This window comes from Piliocolobus tephrosceles, chromosome 17, assembly GCF_002776525.5.
Source record: "Piliocolobus tephrosceles isolate RC106 chromosome 17, ASM277652v3, whole genome shotgun sequence".
NCBI lineage: Eukaryota > Metazoa > Chordata > Mammalia > Primates > Cercopithecidae > Piliocolobus > Piliocolobus tephrosceles.
This window is the reverse complement of record NC_045450.1, coordinates 51,707,308-51,718,220: the sequence shown is the minus strand read 5'-3', so window position 1 is coordinate 51,718,220 and position 10,913 is coordinate 51,707,308. Positions and strand designations below refer to the sequence as shown.

Genomic DNA, 10,913 nt, shown 5'->3' with positions numbered 1-10,913 from the left:
CAACCTCTGGGCATCAGTTTGATCAAGCTGAAAAGGAGGGTTGGCTGGACCTGATGGCATGAGCCACCGCACCCTTCCACCTCTGTCCACTTCTCTCTTCCAGGGGGTGGGGTAATGTGCCAAGTTGGTTTTAATGTCTCATGTTAAACAGTATGAAATTCTGGCAGGCTTTGGCCCTGAGTGTGTGGAGTCCCTCACGACAAAAGCCTTCACTTCTTTTCAGGTCTCCACACACATGGTTAACGCTAAACGACAATTTCCTGGGCAATAGCCACCAAAACTTTGCAGAGCAGCATACTTCTCTTTCGGGTGGACTCTCGAACAGCCTAAAATCTTCCACGGTCAGATAAAAGTGGTGAAACAAAGGTTGGCCTAATCTACTAACCTAAGGACTGAAAAAAAAAATGAGGATTCAAACCAAAAGAAACCAAATTTCTTTTTTTTCTTTCACTTACAAGTTTTAATTAAATATCTCTAATGGTTAGAAAATCAGTGTCAAATACGAACATTGGTATACAGCTTAAAATATAAATGTCAGTAATTATTAAAGAACATGATTAATAATTGTTCCAAGTAAATGCTCGATCATTATTTCCCAGGAGGCAAGTTAAGCGTCAGGTGCCTGAGGGATAAGGGACAGGGCTTCAGTCAGCTTGGACAGCTGCATGGCTGTCCCAATGAGCTTTCCACTCAGATGGTGCCAGGGGCAGCTCTCATCACAGGCTGGCTCACTGGCCTTTATCCCCAGCTCCAAGGCAACACCAGGGCTTTTTCTGCCACAAGAGTCACATTTCAGAGTCAAATGATTCACTTTAAGATGAAAATTGCACAGCTCACTTCCAGAATACTCTAGTTTAACCTGGGAAGTTAAGACTTCCCAAAGGCTGAAGATAGGTCACTAGGGGCTGATGGACAAGAGTCAAGCCAGAGTCATTCTAAACACATTTTTGTTTTGTTCTGTATAATTAATTATACTGTATCTTTTTTAAGTAACTCAAGTTCAAACTCTCTATATTTCACTTATGTTTAAAAGATGCCAATTTGATTGTGTCTAAACTGAACTTTACCCAGTGGGCTGAATACTAAAGACCTTTTAGGTCAAAGGTACTTCTGGGAAAAAGATGTTTATATATTAATATACCTCAAAGTTTGCATTTTCATTATAATAAATTAGCCTTAATGTTAACAAATAACATCTCAGAAAGTTGAATCTAAGTAACCTGATCTATCATGCTAATTTGACTTTGTTTTTTGTTTTTGTTTTTTTTGAGACGGCGTTTCGCTCATGTTGCCCAGGCTGGAGTGCAGTGGCACGATCTCGGCTCACTGCAACCTCTGCCTCCTGGGTTCAAGGGATTCTCCTGCCTCAGCCTCCCAAGTAGCTGGGATTACAGGCAAGTGCCACCATGCCCGGTTAATTTTTGTATTTTTAGTAGAGATGGGGTTTCACCATGTTGGTCAGGCTGGTCTCAAACTCCTGACCTCAGGTGATCCACCCACTTCAACCTCCCAAAGTGCTGGGATTACAGGTGTGGGCCACTGTGCCTAGCCACAAATTTGAATTTAGAATACTATCTTATCTATCCATTTTGACCAAGCCCCAGAATCAACAGAGATACAGTTATATATTTTTTAAAAATCTGGTGAGGCGTGGTGGCTCATGCCTCTAACGCTAGCACTTTGGGAAGCTGAGGTGGGAGGATTACTTGAGCTCAGGAGTTCTCAGCCTGGCCAACATGGCGAAACTCTGTCTCTACTAAAAATACAAAAAATTAGCTGTGTGTGGTGGTGCATGCCTGTAATCCCAGCTACTTGGTAGCAGAAGCACAAGACTCACTTCAACCTGGGAGGCAGACGTTGCAGTGAGCTGAGATTGTGCCACTGCACTTCAGCCTGGGCGACTGAGTGAGACTGTCTCAAAAAAAGAAAGAAAGAAAATAAATCTAAATTATGCCAATATTATCAAAGTTTCTTACCTAAAATCATATACAATTTTAAGCACCAAAGCATACGTTCTTCAAAAGTTACATCCAAAATATTAAATGTTCAATTTCATTTTTCAGCTCATTTTGAGTCTCAATACTGAAATCTCTGTATAAAAGCAATAATAAATGCTTTGAAAGACCTGACAAGTACCACTAACCTCCTCTCAAATCCCAGTGTCGTCAGGCAGTAGCCCATGTGCTTCAAGAAGTCCAGTGACAGCAGGATAGTGGTCAGGAAGACAAGAGTTTAATCAGGAGGTGCTCCCCAGAATGTTCATGGAAAGAACTGATGATTCACAGTGGAAAAAAGCAAATGATAAATAAGCCTTTCTTCTTTCTCAATATTACTAACTAGAAAGCAGGAAAATCTATTAGGCAGAGAAAAACCAGATATGCCTGGAGACACAGGTAAGGAGTCTGTGTTCTCTCAGCTGTCTCACAAGTTAACGAATCAGATACATTTATGACCCACGCTAGGCTCCAAAGTAAGATTCAGGTACTCCGTATGCCAGTAAAGGCTTCAAGGGTACTCCAGGGTTTAGCTGGTATAAAGAATAAAGGACAAAGAAAATGTCAGACAACCAGCCTGGGCAACATAGCAAGATCATATTTTTACCAAAAAAAATTTTTTTGAATTATCTGGGCCTGGTGGTTCATGCTGTAGACCCAGCTACTTGGGAGGCTAAGAAGGGAGGGAACATTGGAGTCCAGGAGTTTGACAGTGAGTTATAATGATGCCACTGCACTCCAGCCTGGGCGACAAAGCAAGACCTTGTCTCAAAAAACAACAAAAAGTGAACGTCAGATAGAATCCTCAATTTTAGCAACAAACCCTCATGCTAGCAGAATGGAAGTGATTTACATTTTATTTTTAAGATCTAGGAGATAGGCTGGGTGTGGTGGCTCATGCCTATAATCCCAGCACTTTGGGAGGCCGAGGTGGGCAGATTGCTTGAGTCTAGGAGTTTGAGACCAGCCTGGACAACATGACAAAACTCTGTCTCTACAAAAAATTTTAAAAATTAGCCAGGCGTAGTGGTGCATAGTCCTAGCTCCTCGGGAGGCTGAGGCAGGAGGATTGTTTGAGCCTCAGCTGCAGAGGTTGCAGTGAGCCAAGATCATGACATTGCACTCCAGTCTGGTGACAGGGAGACCCTGTCAAGAAGGAAGGAAAGAAGGAATGAAAGAAATAAAGAGATAGAGAGAGAGAGAGAGAGAGAGAGAGGACTAAGAGATAAGATGGAATTTTTTTTTTTTTTTTTTTCTGAGACGGAGTTTCGCTCTTGTTGCCCAGGCTGGAGTGCAATGGTGTGATCTCAGCTCACCGCAACCTCTACCTCCCAGGTTTAAGCGATTTTCCTGCCTCAGCCTCCAGAGTAGCTGGGATTACAGGCATTCACCACCACACCTGGCTAATTTTGTATTTTTAATAGAGATGGGGTTTCTCCACGTTGGTCAGGCTGGTCTGGAATTCCTGACCTCAGGTGATCCATCCGCCTCAGCCTCCCAAAGTGCTGGTATTACAGGCGTGACCCACCGCACCCGGCCAAGAAGGAATATTAATGGTTTCAGAATAAAAGGATCAAGGCTTAAATATTCAAAAGAGAATTTCTTAGATGAAAACACATGACTAAACAGTTGCACTGAAAAATGTTCAGAGAAACACCACCAAATTAGAAGTATCCCAGCATTTGACTGAATGTCAGCTGGGACGTAGACAAAAAACAGGAAGCCAGACCTAGCTATTTGCTTTTCTTTTCAGTGGGTGGCATAAAGGGGTAAGTTGAGAAAAGGGATCAACAAATGTAGTTCAACTTAATTGAAGAATTCTGCCTGATGTAGTAGAAGCAAATAAAATTGTTGGTTTTGTGGGATTGTATTTGTTTCCATTTAGGGACATATTTCCTGTTGTTTAAATGCCACAGCAACTCATAAGATGAAATTCATCTCCAAAAATGTATCCACATGACTGAATTTCCAAGTAAATACAAAGAGTCTACAGCCCACAGAAACCATTACAAATTATTATTTTTTTTTGCCCCAACTCCTATACTAAATATGGTCTAATGCTTGAGGACTAGCAATGGTGGTTTATCCCACAGTCTTGGGCAAGTGTCCCATCTGATAAGTCACTTCTCCCTTCTCCCCACCACCTCTCAGGAAAGAGAACCTTGGTTAGAAACTGTTGTCCTTAAGCCTTTTGTGTTTTCACCTCTCCAGATAGAGGTTGAATCTTAAGTCCACCATCTGCTAAATAAACCTGTCCTGTCTAAACATCTATCACCACAACTACCATATGCAATTGCATTTTCTCCTTTCCTGCAGCCATAGGAAGCAGGAACACGTGAAAGGTTCTTTCAGACAGTATTTTGTAGTTGGCAGGTGCAGGGTAAATGAGGGATTCAGCATAGCAGAGGTAGAAGGATTGTGTGGAATTGACAGAAGAATGTTTGAGAGGTATAATCAGAAAGCTTTAAATGCTGTGAATCAACCCCCAAAGGCTCAGCCCAGGAGGAAATTTACTAATGCAGGAAAGGTCAGGAGTTAAGGCATAGACTAGTTACCTCCTAGCATGGCTCAAAGTTTCTGGAATGGGACTCAGTAGAGGGAACCAAAAGCTGCAACAGTAAATTCAGCTGGTCCAGAGGCATAGATCCTATCAGCTGAAAACCAAAACAAGTCATTCCAAGCATGCTTACAGTAGGCGTGTTTGCAAGCTTAAGGATTCAGTTTTAAAATAAATGAAAACAGAACTAGAATATAGTATTACAAAATTTCTCACAAGCGTAATCACACACAAAAAAGTTAGCATATTGCATAGAAAAGTGTCCTGTAGTGTGCTTTGTAAACCTAGGCCTTAGTAATTTAAATAAAAGACAAACAAATAAAATATCTCTTCATAGTCTAGAAGTCCATGATTGTGAATTCAGGAGAATTATCAATTTTGCAGATTTTTGTGGCAAGACCTCACAAGATCCTGAAGTTCTTTAGTCTCAGAATCATGATTAAATTTACCCTTAGAAGGCTCAAGGCTGACACAGTTTCACATCTTTATCAAACGACTTGGGTTACATGAGCCCAAGCCAATTCTATAGACTTTATGCTCTGTCCTCTCTGCATATAAGACTTGATCAGACATACATGGACATGAAATCACTGCTATTTCACTGTTTTTTAAAGCTAGGCTGTTTGTTTCTTTCCTCCTGTTAGTCTATTTAGCAAATTAAACCTGCCTGCGCTTTTAATAGTAAGGTTTGGACAGCTAGTTTAAGAGTAAGTGAAACGTTTTAGAAGAGCATTTATGTTAACCTTGACAATAGGATGGGAGATTCTTAACCCCCCTTGTAATATGCACCGATTGATTCTGAGTTAAAATATACCACAGTGACAGTGATATCATCCCTGTACATCCTCGCCAAGTCCTCTGGCAATGTCAGCATCGCCGCCAGCCGCTCTGCCTCCATCTCCCCGTATTCATTGTTCCCGATTGCATGTCTGATCAGCCGCGTGGCTGCATTTTGGTCAGCCTCGTGGAGCCCGCTGGCTTTCCTCTGCAGCAGCAGGCTCTGCATGAGCCCCAAGTTGGCGGGTCTCTGGGCCAGGTCTGTCTTGTGCTGATCTGCCTCAGTCAGGTGCCCCACTACCAGCCTTACCACGTCCTCATTGCTCAGCATGTCCCACAGGCCATCTGAGGCCAGCACAAGGAACTTATCCTGGGGCCTCAGCCTGTGGTATGTGACCTCAGGCTCAGCAGTCAGGTAGGGTGGAGTGTAGTAGTGTGGGGGTGTGAACTGGTAAATGTTGAGGGCCTCAGTATTGAAGCCCCTCTCCAGAACGCTGCGCTGCAACTCTTTGCTCCACTTCAGCTGAACATCCCCAAAGGCCCTGCAGGGGATGAGGACGCCCAGCAGCCTGTCCTCCATGATGATTGTCCTGTCCTCTGACTCAGGGTGCTCCCTCTTTAGCCGGGACAGCTCGGCCTGGTTCCAGGCATTGTGGTCACAGGTAAGGGGCAGACAAGACCACATGCCATTGTCCTCCTGGACACCAAGGATGGCTCGGCAGTCACCAGCATTTGCCACGTGCAAGTGAATTCCATCAACATGGGCCATGCAAGCTGTTGCCCCAGAGAAAGCAACCTGGAGTGACAGGTTCCTTGTCACCTCATCTTCCAGAGGGGCCTGAATTTCCAGCGAGATGTCAGAATCCAGTCTCTGGAAGGAGTACATTAATGCTTCTTCAATGCTTAGTCCCATTTCCATATGCAAGTCAAGCAGTTCCTGCCAATAGACACGGAGGTGGTCAAGATGCACGGATGTGACATCCTTGTAGATACTGTCCCCTGGGTGCTTGAGCCAATGCAGGATGGGCAGCAAGGGTTTCATGCTTTCCATAGCTCCCTCCATGTGCTCCAGGGTCTGGTGGGACATCAGGGACACTGCCACATAGTAGAAGAGCCTCTCACTCACTGCTTGGGCACATGCATGACCGCCATGTCCATCGAAGATGCCAAACATCAGTCCATTGGTTTGCAGGCAGGAGGCTACACCTCGCCGGTCCTCCACTGGTGAATTGGCAGCCAGCTGGTTGCTCTCAAACCGCAACACTGAATTTGGAACTCTGCTTTCAAGGTCAAGAATCTTGTGGGCTGATTCGCCAGCTCGAAGCACTTCGTTTATCTGCTCAGGGCTGAGTTGCAAGTGAAAATCATCTTCCTCTGTTGATGTGTGTCTGTAGGCTTTGATCAGAGTGAAGCCACCACATGGGGAACTGTTTAGGGTGGGTGGCACCCGGGAAAAGAGCCTCCATTTTAATTTATTCCTATTTGAGACATACCTGGAGTATAAGCGTCTGCCCCCTTGCAGTGTGGCAATGCTGTTCCTTGTAGAATTTAAGATCCAGTAGGACACAGTACTTGACATTCTGAAACTATACCAGCAAATGTGTTCCTTCAGCAAAAAAAGGATATTTTTAAACCTAAAAATTAAAAAGTTGAAGTTTTAAATTTAATTTCTTAAACATACTGACTTCTGAAAACATTTGCTAATATCCTGAACAAAAACGACTTAGAATAAACTATTTAAAATACACTAAACTCACTCCCACCAGCAGACTATAAGTGTTCATTTAAATATCTGCTTCGGGGGCCGGGAGTGGTGGCTCATGCCTGTAATCCTAGCATTTTGGGAGGCCAAGGTGTGTGGATAGCTTGAGCCCAGGAGTTCGAGACTAGACTGGGCAACATGGTGAAACCCTGTCTCTCCAAAAAAATTAAAAAAAAAAAAAAAATTTGCCAGGCATGGTGGTGTGCACCTATAGTCACAGCTACTTGGGAGGCTGAGGTAGGAGAATCATCTGAGCCTGGGAAGTTGAGGCTGCAGAAAGCAGTGATTGTGCCACTGCAGTCTAGCCCGGGCCTCTTGCTAGAGAGGGAGTGAGACCCTGTCTCGAAAAAAACAAAAACAAAAACAAACAAACAAATAAATAAATAATCTGCTTCGGGCATAGTGGCTCATACCTATAACCCCAGCCACTCCAAAGGCTAAGGTGGGAGGATCACTTGAGCCTAGGAGTTCCGAGACCAGCCTGCACAACATAAGGGGACCTGGTTTCTACAAAAAATTTTCTTACAAATTAGCTGGGCATGGTGGCACACACCTATAGTCCCATTCACTTGGAAGGCTGAGGTGAGAGGATTGCTTAAGCCCTGGAGGTCAAGGCTGCAATGAGCTGTGTGCTCCTGCCACTGCACTCCAGCCTGGGCGACAGAGCAAGACCCTGTCTCAAAAAATTAATTTTATATATATATATACATGTATTTCCCCACTAGTCTACAAACTCCATGACTCAAGCAACTATGGCTGCCTTACTCACCAACAGCTTTCCAGTGCCTGGACCTGTACCCGGCACACACTAAGTCCTCAAATACTGGCTAAATATGACTTTTTTCAGAGGCCCAATAGCACACTAGCTGTGATACTATCTTGTGTAGCATCAGACACACTGCTGATGAGGTAACACTCCAGTTATCTATTGGTGGAATGGGAATATTAGTCTTAGAAGGTTTTGTGAAAATTTAATAAAATATGACCCTTCTACTAAAAAAAAAAAGTAGTTATTATTTTCATCATTAGGTATATACCCCTCTAGTCATTCTGCTGCACTTTTTTTTTTTTTTTTTTTGAGATGGAGCCTGGCTCTGTGCCCAGGCTAGAGTGCAATGGTAAGATCATGGCTCACTACAGCCTTGCCCTTCTGGCCTCGAGGGATCCTCCTGCCTCAGCCTCCCAAGTAGCTGGGACTACAGGCATGTGCCACTATGCCCAGCTAATAGACAGGGTCTCCCTGTGTTGTCCAGGCTGGTCTCAAACTCCTGGGCTCAAGCGATCTTCTGCCCTTGGCCTCCCAAAGTGCTGAGATTATAGGTGGGAGCTACCGCACCCTGTCATTCCATACATATTTTTGTAGAGTTGTAACCACAACTTTGAATCTGGTTTTCCTGATAAGAGTATTTTTTTGCATCTGATGACTACATTTTGGCAAAGAATTGCAACTTACTTAACTATTCTCTACTGCTGGAGATTTAGAGGTTGTTTCCACTACTTGCTCTTTATTAATATAAAATACCAAACTGGACTGGGCACAGTGGCTCATGCCTATAATCTCAGCATTTTGGGAGGCCAAGGTGAGAGGATCACTTGAGGCTAGGGAGTTTAAGACCACCCTGGATGATACAGGAAGTGCCCTATCTCTACAAAAATTTTGAGATTAGCTGGGCATGGTGGTACCTGCCTGTAGTCCCAGCTACTCACGAGGCTGAGGTGGGAGGATCGCTTGAGCCCAGGAGTTCAAGGCTTCAGTGAGCTATGATCACACCACTGCACTCCAGCCTGGGCGACAGAGCCGGATCTGTCTCTGAAAACGACAACAACAACAACAACAAAACCCCACCAAACTGTACTGCCTTATGCAGTAACCTTTTCTCTATTTAGGTTTTATCCTAGTTATTTCCCAAACAAAGAGTCAGTAGGTCCAAGGGTGTAGCCTCATTGCCAAACTGATTTCCAAAAGCTTCACATCTGCCTCCGCAAGGGGGTGAAGAGTTTCCTAGTCCCTTCACTAGCCTCTGGTGGTACTTTTCCTTGGAATAAAATAAATAAAATAGAAAAAAAAAAAAAAAGAACAAAACCTTGACCCATTATAATGAGCTATTCTGCGGTTTCATGTATGAATCCTGCCCTCGGGATCTCGAGATCATTTGTCGGGATCTCAAGAGCTCCCAGGACTGAGGACCGTCCCCTCACTCCCCCACCCCTGCCAGCCCACCCCACAGAAGTCGGGGCGGGGCGGTTGGTCCGGGAGCAGAGGGCGCCTGACGCTTTGGCCCTGCAGTCAAGGCAGACAGCGGTGCGGGGCGATCCACCGCAGCCGGGACGCAAACCATTTTGCATCCTTAAGAAAACAGACAGGTCCCAAGTTCAAATCTCTGACTACAGCCTCATCGCTAAGTGCATGGACTCCGGAGCCCACCAAAACCGATCTGCCTAGAACTCCGAGGGCCGTACCCCAGCTGGGTGCCCCCGGGCGACCCGCTTGGTGCCTCTGAGCCCCGGCTTGCCAGCCTGTAAAACAGGGGCGCGCAGTCGGGACACAGAGCTCCAAGGGGTGCTCGAAGGGCCAGAGCAGCTAGTGGGGTGCCCCGGCAGGTAGCCAAGGGTCCTCGGCGAGCCCGCGGGCCCACGTGGCGCGCGCACGTGAGTGGGGTGACCGTGGTCGTAGGCCCAGCTAGTCCCTCTCTGCCGCGGGCCCGGCCCCTCACCTCAGCTCTCCGACCAGTCACCTGAGCCGGTGCCGCAGGCCGGGAGGGTCAGGCGCCGGCGAGGCCTGGCGGGTAAAGAGGTGTCCACATCCCCCTCTCGTTCCCTTCCCTACCTCGGATGCTCGCCCACTTTTCACCAGCTGGCGAGGCCACAGCCGCCTGCTCGGTCCGGTCAGTTCCGCGCCTGCGCACAGTGCCACAACTGCGGCCACCAGGTCCTCACCTCATCCAGGCAGTCCTTAGTCGGGACCCAGCTCCAGAAGGAAGCGCCCTCCCGCCAGCCCTGGTTGGCTCAATTGCGGAGGCGGGCCCTTGATGGACAGAGTTATTGCCCAATAGTTAAAGAGGATGAGAGGCAGGCAGAAAGGCGGGACCCGGGAGGGGCCAACACCGCCCCTTACCGCTGCCTGGGTGCTGAAAGTGTTCGAGCGCGGGGCTACGGGACCAGGCAATCACGTGCCTGAGATCGCCAGCTACGTGGCCGATCTGCACACCCCGAACCCAGCGGCCTCCCCAATTCCTCAACGTTGTTAGAACACCCCACTGCTTCCTCTCCATTTCGGTGTCGACCACTCCAGAACCCTCTTCTAAGCGCCACAGCCTGGTATCCAACCACCCGGACACCTGCCTCTGGAGGCCCCTAGGCGCCTCAAACGTAACTTCCCCCAAACTCATCTTCTGCCAAACTTGCTTTTTCTCTTCTCTCCTAACTCAGTAATGGACCCACCATCTGCTCAGAGACCCAAGCCAAACCCCTGACTTGAGTCTTGACTCCTTCCTCTCCCTCACCCTCTCTTTTAAATTATCTAATCCTGTAAATCCGATCTCCTAAATTTCTCTCCCCTCATCCATCCAGCGACGCAGCCACCCTATTCCAAGCCTCTCACTTGGTTTTCCAGTTTTCCCTCCTCTACCTTTGACTTGGTCCTAACCCCAGAGCAGAACAGCCAGAATGACGCCCCTCCCCCTTTTTTTTGTGGTTGGAGGGTAGAGAAAAGGTCTTTCAATGTTGCCCAGGCTGGTCTCAAACTGCCGGGCTCAAGCGATCCTCCCACCTCAGCCTCCCCAAAGTGCTGGGATTACAGACGTGCGCCATCACGCCTGGCAGA

The 10,913-nt window shown here is 46.6% G+C and overlaps 1 protein-coding gene across 3 annotated transcripts; it reads right to left on the bottom strand.

Moving 5' to 3' along the window:
• Window positions 1-4,694: 4,694 nt before the first annotated feature.
• PDP2 (pyruvate dehyrogenase phosphatase catalytic subunit 2) lies at window positions 4,695-10,125 on the bottom strand. Of its 3 annotated transcripts, none has more exons than XM_023210118.3 (2): window positions 9,918-10,125; window positions 4,695-6,962 (listed from the first exon to the last, which is right to left on the bottom strand). In XM_023210118.3, exon 2 carries the CDS (start codon window positions 6,905-6,907, stop codon window positions 5,318-5,320), a length of 1,590 nt encoding a protein of 529 aa, XP_023065886.1. In that variant the 5' UTR covers window positions 6,908-6,962; window positions 9,918-10,125; the 3' UTR covers window positions 4,695-5,317. The 3 variants fall into 3 exon arrangements, with proteins under 3 accessions (XP_023065886.1, XP_023065885.1, XP_023065887.1); XM_023210117.3 differs by having other exon boundaries at window positions 10,028-10,054; XM_023210119.1 differs by having other exon boundaries at window positions 5,318-6,934; window positions 9,918-10,054.
• Between the last annotated feature and the right edge of the window lie 788 nt (window positions 10,126-10,913).